General features: G+C 43.5%; 1 protein-coding gene across 16 annotated transcripts in view; it reads right to left on the bottom strand.

The window, feature by feature from the left end:
• The window catches only part of Lrch3 (leucine rich repeats and calponin homology domain containing 3), a 112,946-nt gene that overhangs the window by 9,739 nt on the left and 86,391 nt on the right, over positions 1-16,816 (bottom strand). For 3 of the 16 annotated variants that reach the window (XM_036203924.1, XM_036203923.1, XM_036203921.1), the window contains exons 14-19: positions 16,455-16,508; positions 12,775-12,846; positions 6,646-6,688; positions 5,760-5,867; positions 3,261-3,367; positions 2,030-2,167 (exon numbers count right to left, since the gene is read on the bottom strand). In XM_036203924.1, coding sequence (XP_036059817.1) covers positions 2,030-2,167; positions 3,261-3,367; positions 5,760-5,867; positions 6,646-6,688; positions 12,775-12,846; positions 16,455-16,508 — 522 coding nt within the window. The remainder of the gene's footprint in view (positions 1-2,029; positions 2,168-3,260; positions 3,368-5,759; positions 5,868-6,645; positions 6,689-12,774; positions 12,847-16,454; positions 16,509-16,816) is intronic. The other 13 variants (XM_036203931.1, XM_036203930.1, XM_036203935.1 and 10 more) reach the window with 7 other exon arrangements.

Raw genomic sequence — 16,816 nt, 5'->3', positions numbered from 1 at the left:
CTCTAAAGACCAAAAATAAAGAGGCATCCCAAATTCTCTCAAAGGTTTGTTTTTCAAACTTTGGTTGTTATCATGGAATATACAATGTAAGAAAAACATATTCTAAATGATGTTCAAGTACTGGGTATGGAAACCAGATGTTTGCAGGGACTATGACCTACCGAATTTTAAATTAGTAAGTGCATGGACACTTTACCATCTCTAGAAAGCAGAAGACGTCACTGGTAAAACCTGAGTTTTCTGCAAACATAAACATAATTCCTTGGCATAAGAAGGAATGAAACAGAAGCAGAGAAAGAAAGCACTGTAATTCTGATTAGACAAAGATATGCGGCGAGGCTAGGATTAGCCTCATCATGAAAGAAAAAGGCAAGCAGTGAGCCAGAAGGAAACAACTACCTCCCAGTTCTGATGGGATAACCGCAAAGGATCAGGAAAGACACAGGAAGCCAGTGAACAGGGAGGGCTCCTGCTCTGGTTAGCTTTCTCCGCTGTCAGACACACCATGACCAGAAGAATCTTGGGGAGGAAAATCTAGTTCATTTTACACTGTACAGCCCATCATCAGGAGAACCACGCAGGAACTCAAGGAGGATGGCAACCTGGAATCAGGATCGAAGCAGAGAGCACCGAAGAACTATGTTTACACCTGCTTGCGCTCTATCCATGGTTTGCTCATCTTGCTTTTCTACATAACTCAGAATCACTTGCCCAGGAGTAGCACTTTCCCCAGTGGCTGGGCCCTTACATCCATCATTAATCAAGGAAATGGAGCACAGCCTTGCCTACAGGCCAATCTGCCAGAGGTGTTTTCTCAGATGAGGTTCCTCTTCCCAGATGACACTGGCTTGTGTCCAGGTGACAGAAAGAAAAACAGTACAGCTCTTCCATACTGCTTCCTAACTGAAGTGAGGAGGTGGGGAAAGATGGAACACAACAGAGCCTGGGCTTCTCCACCTGCTGTTGCACACTGGCCCTGGGCTCTGCTGCTACAGCTGCTGCTGCTTACGCCAGGGAGAATAAAGGAGGTGTGCCCAGGCGCGCGGTGCTCTGCAGAAAGCTAAGGTGAACTGGGAGGCAAGGGAAAGCCTCCAGGACGAGGAACGCCTTAGCAAAGGGCCGACGTTCACAGCAACTCTGCACATAAACAACATGCAGGGCCAGTGCGGTTGGTCATGCCTGGAACTCTGGAATGTGGATAGTACAGGCAGGGAGTTCAAAGCCAGCCTTGGCTAAATGAGACAAAAACTAACTGGGTATGGCCACACACATTTTTAATCCCAGTACTCAAGAAGTGGAGGCAGGTGGATTTCTGTGAGTTTGCAGCCAGACTGGTTCTAGGTCCACTAGACTACACAGTGAGTCTCAAAAAACCAAACTCCCAAGTCCAAGAGGACAAACGACTTCACTTTGGCATATCTGTCTAGGCTGGAAATTCTCTCCACATGCCAGCTTCGCTTTCTGCCTCACAGTGCTGCAATCAAAGGTGAGTGCCATTAGCATTTCTTCCTGTGAAATGGTTGAGATGGTCAGGACCCTGGTCTGAGTTCAGGAGAGAAGGCTAAGCAGAAGCAGCCATGAGCAGCACTGCTTTACAAAAGAGGGAAACTTGTGTTTCTGAAATATTAATGTTTATAGAAGAACAGACTGACATAACCTTGCTATAGGAAGAAAAAAAATCATGTTTCTGTGCAAAAGCAAGGGTAGAAAGGATAAAGCTAATGCTGCTAATTAAAAACAGATTCAAATGCAATTTCCTATAGCTCATGTGAAAATGAAGGATCAAGAGAAGGAGACATAGGGGAGCTGGGGAGAGGGGAAGAGAGCAAGCACACAGTATACATGAGGACTAGCAGTAGTAACTTAAAACAGAATTGTGGGGAATGGAAGAACGCCTGACTCTGGTCGGTGAGAAGAAGAAAGTGGAGACTGGGCCCTTGGAATCTGCATTGCTAGCTTCCAGCACTGTGACTCCACTAACTGAAAAGCATCCCATGAATAGCCAATGCTGCCTGGCACTATAACTTACCACGGCTGGAGATGGGACATGAATGCTTGGGACAGATCGAGGCCGAACGTGATTGGCTAAGTGGCAAAGTACAACACCATCAGTTAGAGCCGCTCCAAGATCACAGGGAAGAGATACTTTTAACCGGTACTCAATATGCTGCAAGGACAGGAAACGTCATGGATTAACTGAAGACTGACTATCATATGGGATATAAAAGCAAGACAATGGAATGTATCCAGTCTAGTTGGAAACCCAGAGAAAAGCTGGTGACATATGCTCACAATCCCAGCACTTAGGATGCTGGGGGAACGGAAGAACTACAGCAAGTTTGAGGCCCACCTGGGGGTGGGGGTGGGGGAACAGTGAGTTCCAGGCTGGCTAGGGCCATAAATAAGACCTAGTCTGTAAATCAAAACAACAATAAAATCAAAACAAAAAAACAAGACTCCAGGAAACAAGAAGGAAAGAACTTCGATACCCCAGCCCTGCGGTCCCCCTTGTCTGGTACTAAGTAAAATAAAGCAGATACGTAAACTCACAGCGACAAGTGTCTGCATCGCAGCCAGGTGACAGTGGTTCAAAGCACAAAAGAAATGACCATCATTTTATGACTTAGGAAACCCTAAGTCCTGGCATGGTGGTGTGTGTCTGTGATTCAGACTCGAGAGGAGCAGAAAGGAAGATGGAGAGATCAAGGCTGGCGGGACTGAGTGGGACACAGTGAAAAGGTGTCTCCACAAGCAAAACCATGAAACAAAACTGGATACTTTCCCTCAACATGGACATATGCTTTGAGAGTGTGCACATGCACAACACGAATCCTCTCCCTTTTAAGAAAGGGTCTCGCCATGTGGCACAATCTGGTCTCAAACTGGTGATTCTATTACCTCAGATTACCGAGTGGTTACATGCGTGGAGCACCATGCCACGCCTGGCTCTTATGCATTATAACTACTTCTCTGAGATTGCCTTTTAACATGATAAAAAACAGAAATGGAAAAAAAAAATGAAAATGAACATGGCTATGAAGTAAGCTTTCAAAATTAAAATTATTCATCTAATTTTCTCAGTAGAAAGTTTAAAGGAATTTCCTCAATAGTGAAATTTCTTTGACACTCATCACAAAGTACAGCACACAATGAACACGATGGACTTATGGTAATGGGAGAAGTGAGCACGTGGACAAAAAGGTATGGACTAGATATAGAAAGGCCACTGCCGAAGTGCCGTTTTGAGACGCTGTACACACTTTGCGCAGCTGGTCTATTAACTTCAGCTCCTCTTCCCGCTGTCTTGTCACAGGATCTGCAGGATCGGTTGCAGGCGCAGAAGACAGGAGAAGAGCTGAAGCACAACCTAGAAGATGGGAGACGGACAGGTCAGCTGCCAGCGCTACATCTGTCTGCCAAGTTTCTTTGACAATACAGCATTCTGTTTTTTTTTTTTTTCCCTTTTTTCTTTCTTTTTTTGTGTGTGTGTTTTTTTGAGACAGGGTTTCTCTGTGTGGCTTTGCTCCTTTCCTGGAATTCACTTTGCAGACCAGGCTGGCCTTGAACTCACAGAGACCCACCTGCCTCTGCCTCCCAAGTGCTGGGATTAAAGGTGTGTGCCACCACTACAGCATTCTTACTTTCTGGATTGACGGTTTAAAAGCATTATCATCTAGGGCTGGGAGAGATGGCTCAGTGGTTAAGAGAACTTGCTGATCTTGTAGATGCTCAGTTTCACTCCCCAGCATCCATCTGGTGGCTCACAAGCACTTGTAACTCCAGGTCCAGGGAATTCAATGCCTTACATTCTGACCTTCTTGAGCATGATGGACATACATACATGCATGTAAAACACCCCAACACATAAAGTAAAATAATAAAATGTTAAAAACAATTATTATTATAAGAAAGATAACAGAATTACTGAGTAAACTGAAAAGAGTAGTGGGCTGCATAGTGGCTATGGTGGTTTGAAAGAAAATGGCCCCACAGGGGGCGGCACTATGGGGAGGTGTGGCCTGTGAGAGTGGGGGTTGAGGTCTCCTAAGCCCGAGCTACTCCCAGTGTCACAGTCTACTTCCTGTTGCCTGCATATCAGCCTGTAGCAGTTCCTTCACCAGCACCACGTCTGCCTACATGCTGCCATGTTCCCTGCTATGATGACAGTAGACTAAACTTCCAAAACTGTAAGCCACAACCTCAATGAAATGCTTTCCTTCATAAGAGTTGCCGTGGTCATGGTGTCTCTTCACAGCAATAGAAACTCCGAGACGCTAAAGAAGCCCTAACTAAGACGGCTAAAGTAACACCGCAGCTAGACATTTCAGATACAGAAACACAACGGCATTTAGTTTGAATTACATCCATTTACAAATGTTTTCTTTGAAAAATTCAGCAGATATGCAAAATTACACAGTCCTAAATAGAGGTCAAAAATTATCCTTACAAATGAAATGGCTAAGTGCTATAAGAGAGATTTGCCAAAGGGTACCAGTATCCTAACCTCAAAGACCATAGATTTATTTTGTCCGTTGTAGTCAAATTTCTAAACAGTCTTAAAAAATAAGAAACTCAGAGCCAAATACAGAGTTAAAAGCCCAAGAGATCAGAGCAGTAGTGAAGAGTCAAGACTACCTTTAGCTGACCACTCGCTGCCATTGCTTCCCTTGAGAGAGAGTTTCTTCCTGTCTGATTTACCTTTTTATTGCCTTTCTGTTCTGCTTTCTCATTGGCTCTAAACCCAACCACATGACTTCCTCATCACTGCCTGTCTATACAGACCTCCAGGTCTCTATGGTTGGTCCTGGGATTAAAGGTTCATGTCACCATGCTTGGCTGTGTCCTTGACCACACAGAGACTCTGCCTGCCATGTGACTGGATTAAGGGCGTGTGCTACCACTGCCTGACTGCTGTTCCTGGCTTGCTATGACCTCTGATCTCCAGGCAAACTTTATTTATTAACATACAAATAAAATCACATTTCAGTACAATTAAAATATCACCATAGTACATTTTTGAGAACTTTCTATAAATTAAACCACACTGTATGTATTCTTTGCATATGGCTTCTTTTGATCAACACTAAGGATATTTATCAGTATTGCACATTCTTGATCGATCAGTGTTGTTGTATGTATCATTTTCACTACTTGCACGATGTTCTACTGTACAGATAAACCGATGTTCATCCCCTTTCTACTGTGAACATTCAATCTGGTGCTATTATAAACAGTGCTGCTAGAAATGTTTCTGTATCTATCTTTTGTTCTACACATGTGATAATTTCTCAAAATAAAACTGCTGATAATAGGTATACAAATGTTCAATAGTTTGTCAATACAGGAAGATCTGAGAAAGAGTTCATAATAAGGGGAGAATGTTCTTTAACTGAAAGAGCATTTTATTTGTTCAATCTGTTTTTGGTTTTGGCTTTTGAGATAGGATCTTGCAATGTAGCCTGGGCTAGCCTTAAAATCAATTCTGCCCTGGCCTCTTAAATGCAGGAATTATAGGTATGTACCATCACACATAGTTGAAACACTATAAAATATACTTTATATGGTACTAAGAAAATTTCTAATCCAAATAAAAAACTCCAAGATGCTCCTAATTTAGTGTTAGTGAGGTCTCAGACACCTGCAGAGCTAACTCTTGCCGAGATGGTAGTAAGGTGTGCAGTTGAAAAGTGTGCAAGAGCTCACGCCACTGTGTAAAGCCATCCCCACTCTGCCATGGCTTCACAATCACCACCACTCACCTTTGTTAGTTTCTGCCCTAACAGCAGCTCGGAAAAGGAAGCTTTCAGGGCGCTGGGACTGATTTCTCTGGGTAGCAGCAGGAAAAGAATATGCAGGGGAATGATGGACTATATCAGCATGGAAAAGCAAGATGAGGTTAATGGAAATGGGAAGCAAATCAAAGATGATGTAAACAAATGTCACAAAAGTCTGATAAATAGCACAAAAGGAAAATCAAACAAACATGGCAATGGTATAAAATGATTCTATTCATTAGCGAAAAACTCATGTATAAAAGTAAAGCTGCTTATTTATTTTAAAAAATCTATTATTTTTAGTATATCAACATTTAGTATATCAAATGCAGGCTAAAAGTTAATACAATGAACTTAGTCTCTTGCAAACCTATAGCCCTGTTAATTCTTACTCATTTTTTTCTTACCAAATGGCTAACTAGTAAAAAATCCTAGTAAGGAGGGGCAGGGCTATGACTCAGTTGGTAGAGTGCTTGCCTCGCACTCATAAAGCCCTGAGTTCGATCAGTTGGCTCCCCAGCACTATGGGAGCCAGGCATGGTGGCAGAGATAATGCTCTGGAGCTGGAGGAGATGCAGGAGAATCAGACTGTTCCTTATCTTTATACCAACTAATAGCCAGCCTGGGTCACATGGGATGTTCATCTCTGTGTCTGTGTCTGTCTGTCTCTCTCACAGAAATCCTGGTAAAGAATAACTGTGGTGAGCCTGGTAACAGGCACCTGTTGAAATCCCAGTATTTGGGAGGATAAGGCAGGAGAACCATTAGTTCTGGCTAGCCTGGGTTATATAACAAGACTCTGTTTCTCTCTCCTCCACCCCCCCCCCTCAAAAAAAAAACCCAGTAGATACAGCACTTCTGTGTCTATTACCTGTCTCTGTTGTAGGAAAGCTTGAGGTAACTCTGTCGTCACTCTGTGGAGAAACAGATAATATCAAGTTACTACCCAAGAAAGGGCAGTTTCCACATTTTAGCAACTTAGGGAATGTAAGAAGGCCATGCAACTTCCCTTCAAAACTAAGTCTACAAATGAAAGTTTGGTGAAATTGATTGATTTTCTTAAAAAGACACATTTTTTGCTTAGTTGTATTTACATAATGCATTCTCTAAAGATCTAACGACCTCTCCAAACACCGTGGGAAAGGATCATTTTAAGACAAAAACAATTATTGAGAAATAGGCCAGAAAGAGAAACTTTATTACATTTTTTTCATTATTTTACACACCAACCACAGTCCCCCCTCTTCTCTCCTCCCACACCCTCCCCCCCCTCCCTTCTACTTCTACCCCACCCACTCCTCCTCGGTCTCCATTCAGAGAGGGTAAGGCCGCCCCTGAGAGTCAAGGAGCATGGCACATCAAGTTGAGGCAGGACCAATCTCCTCCCCTGCAACAAGGCTGGGTGAGATAACCAATCCACCATGGGGAATGGGTTCCCAAAAGCTAGCTAAATGCCAGGGACAGGTCCGGATCCCACTGCTAGGGGCCCCACAAACAGACCAAGCTACACAACTGTCACACATGCAGGCTCCCTAGCGACAGGCCCAGTGTCACTGAGCTCCCACAAGCTCAGGTCAGCTCTCTCTGTGTGTTCTTCTGTCACGACCTTGACCACCCATTGCTCATATAATCTGTGGTCCCTCTCTTCAATAGGACTTCCTGAGCTTGGTCCAGTGCTTGGCTGTGGATGTCTGCATCTGCTTCCTTCCGTTACTGGATGAAGGCTCTCTGATGACAGTTAGGGTAGTCACCAATCTATTACAGGAGAAGGCCAGTTCAGGCACCCTCTCTACTACTGCTACGAGTCTTAGCTGGGGTCATCCTTGTGGAACCCTTAATTTCTAATATAGTTTCTCCTTTGTAAAAATGACTTATTTATGTGCATTGGTGTTTTTGCCTGCATGTAGGTCTGTGTGAGGGTGTTGGATTCCCTGGAACAAGAGTTACAACAGTTGTGAGCTGCCATGTGAGTGCTAGTAGGAATTGAATCCAGGTTCTCCAGAAGGGAAAGCAGTGCTCTTAACTGCTGAACCATCTCTCCAGCTGCTCTAATTTAGTTTCTTAAGTACCATTTTTTCTCTAGAGAGTAAAATGCAATTTCCAAAGAAAATGTGATGGTTATTTCTTAATTTCTGTTAAAAATATATATTAAGTGGTGGTGGCGGTGGCGCATGCCTTTAGTCCCAGCACTCGGGAGGCAGAGGCAGAGGCAGGTGAATCTCTGTGAGTTTGAGGCCAGCCTGGACTACAGAGTGAGTTCCAGGAAAGGCTCCAAAGCTACACAGAGAAATCCTGTCTCAAAAAAACATATATCTATATTTAAAACATGATAGATAATTGCTGGGATGTGGCTTAGTGGTAGGTGGCTTACATAACATGTTTTGGGTTCAACCCACAATACCACACATGCACACATATACACACACATATGTAAATGCACACACAGAAAATGACAGATATTTTCTAGAATATTTGAGTACTAACATTTTCCTTTTGGTTTTATATGACAGGATCTCTCTATGTAATTCTGACTTTCTTGGAACTCTACATAGACCAGGCTGCTGTCAAACTTATGGAGAGCTGCCTGCCTTTGCCTATGGAGTGCTGGGATTAAAGGTGTGGGCCAGCATACCTGGTCAAGTCCTAACATTTTCAATTCATTGACAAAAGTGTAAAAATGGAGCAGTAACTTACTAAATGGATATAAAGTTTATTTGCAAAAAGGAAACAAAGTTCAGCTAATCAAAACAGAAACGTCCACTTCCTTAACCACTGTGCAGTCCAGCTCCTTGCCACCTCAGATGCCCACGGACCCTTCCTCGTGTCCAGTACAGTGATGGTGACAATGGAGCCTGCCTGCTGGCAGCTACGGCTCTGCAGGTGGCCATTACCTACTTGGTAACCAGAGCATTCAACACCAACCCAAATGAGACATTTAGTGGGGACTGCGTGTCGGTATGGTGACCCTGAAAGTGTGGAAGGGGAAGGATGTCCTGGAATTGCAGCTGGGGGAGAATCCAAGTTCTAGCTTGTTTTTCCTGTGAGGAATGATGCCAAAGAGACCACATTAAGCACGGGCAACAACTCATGGGCAGCATTGAAGGTCACTATTGAGAACTCATATAAGTACAACACTGAGGAACACATCTGTGTAACTAAAGCATTTTCCCTTGATGTCTTCTAGGCTTTCACAGTTGAAAGTAACAGGTTCGGGTCTGTGAAAAAATGTGTGTGGGCAGAAACAGCATGTTAATTCCCACTGCTGTAGGCAGTGCCCTGGCATGGCTGGTCCTTCTCCTCACTGCCTACTTCATCAGCAGGAAGAAGACTCATTCCAGTGACTAGACCGTCTATAGCCTGGAGAAGGATGTGCCAGATACATAGGAGCCTTTTCTCACGTCTGAATTTAGTTGGGTGTGGAAGAGAGACATACTTTCTCGAAAACTTTCTGTTGTTGTTTATTTGTTTGGAGACAGTTTCTCTGTGTAAGAGCCCTGGTTGTCCTGGAACTCATTCTGAAGATCAAGCTGGCCTTGGCTTCAAGAGATCTGCCTGTCTCTGCCTCCCAGTGCTAGGATTAAAGGCGTGCACCATGAAAAGCGTTTTCTATCTGCTTTATCAAATGTGAAGTTCATCTTGCAACATGTTCTATGCACAGAGGAAGAACTACTGAAATAATGGTGTTGATTTTGCTAACTGGGAAATATTCTACTATTGGTTAAATGTTAATGTTCCCAAAGCAGAGCTCTAAGAAGGGGATAGGGCTTTTCAGAGTCAGAACAGAGTTGGTGTTTGGTTTCTTCATTCTTTTACTCAGATTTCAGCCTTACAAAGGGAATCTCTGGTCTGAACACTTGGGCCTGCTAAAGAAGCTAGAACGGGAGATCAGGGAAGTCCTACCACACAAGCACTAAAGGGTCAACCTCCGAAATCTGGCTAGGGCACAACTGATAGTGTTTTCTGTGCTCTGCCACCCACGAGCCAGCACTTTTCTAAGGAGAAAAGGGCGTTATTTTCACTAACCTTATGTTACAACAGTGATTTCCAATCTTCTGTTGGTATTTGGGGTGGCCGTTTCTGCACTGTGTGTGATAGAGTCACACTGCTGCCCTATTCTGTGGCATGAGCACACTGAACACTGAGGATCAGCTCGTATAGTGCACTGCCTGTAAGGATGCTAATACTAGTCTCCTTGTCTGTCTGCCCTTGTGCTTCTAATCCCCAAGAGAGCCCTGAAGGAGGAGTACTGATGGTGTTTTGGGAATCTGTGTGGGGAGGCAGGGTACTGCTCATGTGCTCTGGGTTGGGGAGAGTGTTTGGATAGCCAGCCTTCCGGTCAGCACTTGAGAAAACTAAATGGTGCTTTATTTTTTGTTTTCACTTAAGAAATGTATTTGTCATGATTCTAGATACAAAAATAAAAATAAAAAAATGTTTACTGGTTAAGGATATTGAAGATATAACAGGGGAGTACCAAATAAACAACAACACTTTAGGCCCCGATACCCAATTACATCTAAATATTAAGTTTATGACATGATAACAAGAGATTTCTGAACTAATCATGGCTTTACAATGACATTGGGTCTTAGCTAAGAGCTTGAGAAAAGTGGCCAAGACTATATTTTTATTTATTTATTCTTAAATTTTTATTTACTTATTTATTTTTTCTGAGACAGGGTTTCTCTGTGTAGCTTTGCGCCTTTCCTGGAACTCACTCTGTAGCCCAGGCTGGCCTCGAACTCACAGAGATCCGCCTGCCTCTGCCTCCCGAGTGCTGGAATTAAAGGCGTGAGCCACCAGCGCCCGGCCAAGACTTTAAAACTAAGACATTTATCAGCTTCCATATTTCTCCCTTCTCAGGTTTTGTCATTGTCATTAATCTCTTATTCACAGTGGAAGTTTTGTGAGATGAATTAACCATGATTGAATTTTAACTCTCAAAAATAGTCATACTGTTGAGAATATTCTTTAGACAGACGTGAAAAACATTTTCTGGTAATTATTCCTTACTTTGATATTTGTGGCCTAAGAACTATCTCTCTCTGTGTGTGTGTATGTGTGTGTATGTGTGTGTATGTGTGTGTGTGTGTGTGTGTGTGTGTGTGTGTGTGTGTGTATTTGTGTGGGATGGAAGATGATTTGTTGGAGTCTGATCTTTCTTTGCACCACAGGCTGGGAATCAACTCAGGGTATCAGTCTTGGCAGCAAGTGCCATTATCCACTCAACCAGCTCACTGGCCCAAGAATTTAGATTTGTAGAAAATAAACTGTACTCGAGTAAAGACTGGAAGACTGGATTGCATTTCTGGTGAAAGTCATGTTCATCAAGACAGAAACCAGGTTTGGCATGTTGAGAAATACATGGAAACTTAGGTAAGAAACTGAACTTAAAACAAGAGTAACAGGAACTAGAAAAGGAGATTCGTCATGCAAATGAGCTGTTTCTAAAGAAACAGGCTGGACTGGGGATACGGCTCAACAGTAAAATGCTTGCCACATAAGCAACAGGTGTGAGGCCAACAGCTTGTATCCCCAGGACCAAGGAAATGCCAAGTGGGCAAGGGAGCCATGTGTACTGCAGCCCTAGGGAGGCAGAAAGGAACCCTGGAGCAAGCTCACCAGTTAGACTAGCTCTGTCTGCCAGCTTTGGATTCAAGCAAGAGCTTTTGCCCCAGTGAATATGGTGGAAAGCCACAGAGGAAGATTCTAAATGTCAGTCTCTGGTCTCCACGTGCACCCATGTGCATACACCACACACACAAATGTGTGGGGAAAGGAGATTAATATGAAACAAGACTATTCAAAGGATATGAGCTAAGAAGAGAGTCCACAAACAGAGACATTTAAGAACCAATGGTATAGAAGGAAAACATTAAATGACAGGTTGTGGTGGTTTGAATAGGTATGGCCCCACAGACTGTGTTTGAGTGCTTGGCCTATAGGGAACAGTGGCACACACTTGTAATCCCAGCACAGGGGAGGCAGAGAGGAAGACCCCTTGGGGCCTCTAAGTGTGGGTGCTGTATGCATCCATATGTTTGTGTGGGTGTACTGACCCCTGAGTATCGATGGAGAGAGCCACGTTCAAAGTCTAGTGTTTTCCTGTGCACCATTACAATTTTGTTTATAAAGTGTTATGTTTGCTGTGAACTGTTACCTCCAAGCTTGTGTGCTTGAAAACTTAGTCTTAGACAGTGGCACTGTTTTGGAAGGCTGTGAAACTTGTCAAGTGGGACCTGGCTGGCTCAGGTAGACCACTAGGGGAAGGCCCTGTTTTCAGTCCTCTCTTCTACTGCTAAGACATAAGGGCCTCCTTCACATACTCACTGCTGCGACCTCCACCACCCTACCTTCCCCATGAGCCAAAGAGAGCCTTCCTCCTAAGTTATCACTGTCATAGGCACGAGAAAGCAGCTAACACACAAACCCAGGTGGCCAGAGGTCACAACAGCTAATCTTTCCTCCAGAGCAAGGGTTCTCAACTTTAATACAGTTCCTCGTGTTGCTGTGACCCCAACCACAAAATTATTTTTGTTGCTACTTTGATGAGTCATAATGTAAACATCTGCTATGCAACCCCTGTGAAAGGGTCATTCAACCCCCAAGGGGGGGGGTCCGACAGGTTGAGAACTGCTGCTCTAGAGGGTTGGGCAACTACACTTGTGCACAGTGGACTCAAGTTATTCTGTATGCATAATAGGTGATGGAGTTAACTCGAGAGTGCGTATTAACCACAGTAAATAACCCCCAGCAAAAAGTCAGAGTGCCCTTTCACACAGAACTGCATGGAAATGATTGGCTGGCTCTGCCTAGCTCTGGCACTGTAGCACTTGCAAAGCCAGGTGAGACAAGTGCTGATACTTCCCCAACCCTCAGTGTATTTCAGGAGATCCCCGAGTCCGCCTTGCTGTTACTCCGATGCAGTGAAAATTTAAGACCCCTTGCACCCCCCGCCCCCTCCTGGAATTTCCTGGTGCAGTAGTGCAACAAGAGATACCTTAAGAGGTGTGAAGGCAGAAGAGTGAGGCAGGGTAGCCACACAGCTTACTTGATCCATCCCTGACAGCGACTACATTCCAAACAAAGAAGAGAAGAAACAGAAGCAGCATTTGAGTTAGCAAATGGCAGGCGGCAAAGCTAAGCGGTCCAATTAGCAGAGGGAAGGTCATCAACAAACTTTTAAACTGTCTACTAAGATACTAACAGGGCTGACAGAGAAGAGCTGGGAAACCTGCATCATGTAATCATTTACACAGCGGGATTTTCCACCTTCGGGACCTCAGATCACATTAATCTACAATCAAGAAGCACTATTCTAGTTTTATAGCTGCTAATTAGTCATAGAAATAAAAAGACAAGCGAATGTTTCAGAACTCGTGTCTTAAGACATTTATGATTTTAGCAAAATAGCTTTGGAACTAATGTGACTTCTATTGTTCTGTGAAAAGGGAAATAAATACATCCAGAGAACTCTTTTTGTTTTTTTTTGTTTTCTGAGACAGGGTTTCTCTGTGTAGCTTTGGCGCCTGTCCTGGAACTCGCTTTGTAGCCCAGGCTGGTCTTGAACTCACAGAGATCCGCCTGCCTCTGCCTCCCGAGTGCCGCCACCACCACCACCTGTCGAGAACTCATTTTTAATGAGGCAGGGCTGGCATAAATAAAAATATTTCTGAATATTAATCCAAGTTCTATTGGGGAAGAAACAGGATGCGAGGATTCTGCTTCACACTGTAAAGATGACCCCGCATTTCATCTCTGCATCTGTGAAACTCTAAATGACCAGAATTTCAAGGAGGTAAAGTGTAATCTTACTTTTATTTGACTCCTTTATCTTTTTACAAACTCTTCATGTGTAAGATGTGTAAGATGTGAAGCGTGCGGAGGAGTACAGGTACACTAGTACCATGATGGAGTCAGAGGACAAGCTGAGTTTTGGTCCTCACCTTCCACTTTTTTTGGAGACAGGGTCATCAGCTGCTGCACAACTGGGTTACAGAGAGTGTGTCTGCATTCACTCTCACTGCAGGGCACTGGGGTTACAGATGCACTACTGTGTCCAGCATTACGTGGTGTCCAGGAATCAGACTCAGTCCTCCCACTTGCACACAAAAGCTTCACTCCCTGAGTCTGTCAAGTAGGCCAGGCTAGCTGGCCAGAAAACCCTGGGGATCCACCTCACCATGGCCCCAGGACTAGAATTACAAGTGTGCACCACCATACCTAGCTTTTAAAAGTGGGTGCTGTATAAAACACAGGTCTTTACGCATGCAAGGCAAGTATTTTACCCACTGAGATATGTCCTTATGAACACAGTGCCTCCCCAATCATATAATGACTTAGGAGTGTTTTGCCTTAATGTATGTGTGTTCATCATATGCACCATTTGTGTGCCTGATGTCTGCTGGAGGTCAGAAGGTCATCATATATCTTGGCAGTGGAGTCACATACAGTTGTGAGCCACCATGTGGGTGCTGGAAACCAAACCCAAGATGTCTGCAAGAGCGGCACATGCTCTTAATTGCTGAACCATCTCTCTGGCCCCAGGACGGCCATTTCAAAGATGGATGCTTAAGCAGATCCTTGATGAGTGAGCATGGATCAGTCAGGGGGTGTGGGTAGAGAGGAAAGCAGCCCATGCAGAGAGAAGAGCATTACAAAGAGTCGAGGACAGGCCTTTCACATCTGAGGAAAGGAAGGAGGTTTTGAGGGAGCTCAGAGACAAGGATGGAGACGGAGTATCCAGAACACGTAAGTTTCACTCAGGCTACACTGTAAAATGTGGACTTTAAGAGCATGAACCCTCTGAAGAACAGATCTGAGAAGACAAGAGATAAGATTTAAAATGTGACTCTTAAAATTTAACTTTCTTCTCTCTCTCTCTCTGAGATAGGGTAGATGACCTTTGAACACCCATATCTTTACTGTCCAACTTCTGTACAGTGCTGGCTGGATACTGCTTATCATACAAACAAGTGTGAACTTTGCTTTTCTTTTGTTATTTATTTGGGTGTTTTTGAGGGCCTTGCCACATAGTCCAAGCATGCTTTGAACTATGTTTGCAGTCCAGGATGAACTTGAACTTGAGGTAAACCCCTTGCTCATGCCCAGCCTCCTAAGTGCTGGAAGTACAGGAATACAACACCCAAAAGTATTTGTTTTCAAGGCCATCTAAATCATGAAATCAGGCCTGACCACCAACAGCCAAAATGCAAGATTTTGTGTTTTGACAATGGCTAAAGGCTATTTTAGATTTCATGCTAAGGGCATTTTGCTACTGTTGTTCTTCCAAATCCTACTTTTCCTTTTACAAAAATATCTGGACACTCAGACTTTCATCACTTACTCTACATGCTATTAAGTCTCATCTTTGGTTTCCTACATGCCTTCAGTTTTAGTAAGGAGGGCAATCCAGCAAGGGTATTTACTACAGGCCTTGGATTAGCCTGATGTAGACTCAAGCCCAGCTCTGGACTTATAGCTCTCGACCTTGATCAAGCCACACCTGGGTAAGGTATTCTCTGCTTCACTAAATCAGAGGCAGTGAGTTTAATCTTAATTTTTAAGGATGTTGTGAGAAGTGAGTGAAATAATTGGCATCAGAGACCCTCAGCATTTCCTATATAAATTAGTTTTCACTTCTGGTGGCAGTTAGTTTCTGCTAATACTCCAGAGGCTGGTCATCATGGTCCCTGTTAAGATAGCCCATTTAATACATACTTTATCCATCTTAACAGAAACGAAGACTGAGGATACAAAGAAATTTGAGGAACAATGCAAGTTACACTGTAAGGACCTTTACACTAAAGCCAGTGATTTGCAGTTTCTAGCACTTAAGATAAGGACTTGCTACAGACATGAAATTTTTACTATAAAATAAAAAACCTATAAAAAATAAATAGCATAAAACATGATGAGAAAAGCAATTTTACAAATGTTAGAATTCTCTTTCAAGACTGACTCAAAAAACTTGAAATAAAGCCTTCATGTTGTATTCATTTTAGGTGGATGAAGCAACCGAGAGTGAAGGACAGCAGTATTCAAGACAGTATTCGGTAGACAGTACTCCAGTTAATGTTGTCCTGACTTAAAAATGAGCAAGGAACAACAACCTTCAAATACAAATACTTAAACTTCAAGCTTATAAGTAAAGCTTTGTCCCCACTTCTGTAACCAGAAGGTTTTTCCAGTGCCAGTGTGCATGTGTGATACTGCATGTGTGATACTGCTTGTATTCGCAAGGGGGTGGGAGGGCATTCTGTAAAAAACGAAAACAAAAAACAAATACGTGATAAAATAGGCTGCCACATATAGTGTCATGGAGTGCGGGACTCCATTTAACACACAGGGTGACTTGTGAGCCAAATTAATGATTAACAAGATGCCCTCAGAATCAGAAAAGGCATTTAAAAAACTGATTAAGACACTAAGTCTCGTCATATATAAAGCCAGTAGGGTTCTCAATGCAAATGGTTTCCCTTGAGAAAGAAGCACTGGAAAGGTGTACGGGTCAAACTCTAGAAACCTGGCTAGATCACAGAGTTAATGGAAAGAGCAGTTCTGTTATTTAGAAGGCATTTAGTGACGGTGCCCATCATGTTTTATGGTATTTACATCAATGCTGAGTGTAAAGCACAACAGCTAGAAACAACATGAACTGCATCGTGCACATTCTCTTACCACTAACAAGGCACTATCATCAGTGTGCTGAGACCTTCGGGATGGGAAGGGACACTGGGAAGGTGAAGAAAACGAAGAAGCAATGTCAAAAACAAACGATGTACACAACTGACATATTTCACAAGTACACACACAGGAAAGCAACATATGAGGCACGATTCCAAAGATGCTGACACACAGGACCACATGCCTCACCTGTAGTTCACGTACCATCACAGTCAGTAGGTTGACTCTGAGTACTGACTTCTTCCTAGAGGCCTTGAGCAACATCAAATGAGACCTCACTGCCTACACACCTGCTAAGCTCAGGCACCGGGATGACTCTGCTCACAGAGAACAATGGGACTGATACAGCTGCAGCA

This window comes from Onychomys torridus, chromosome 12 (assembly GCF_903995425.1).
Source record: "Onychomys torridus chromosome 12, mOncTor1.1, whole genome shotgun sequence".
Lineage (NCBI taxonomy): Eukaryota > Metazoa > Chordata > Mammalia > Rodentia > Cricetidae > Onychomys > Onychomys torridus.
This window is presented reverse-complemented; position numbering and strand designations above follow the sequence as displayed.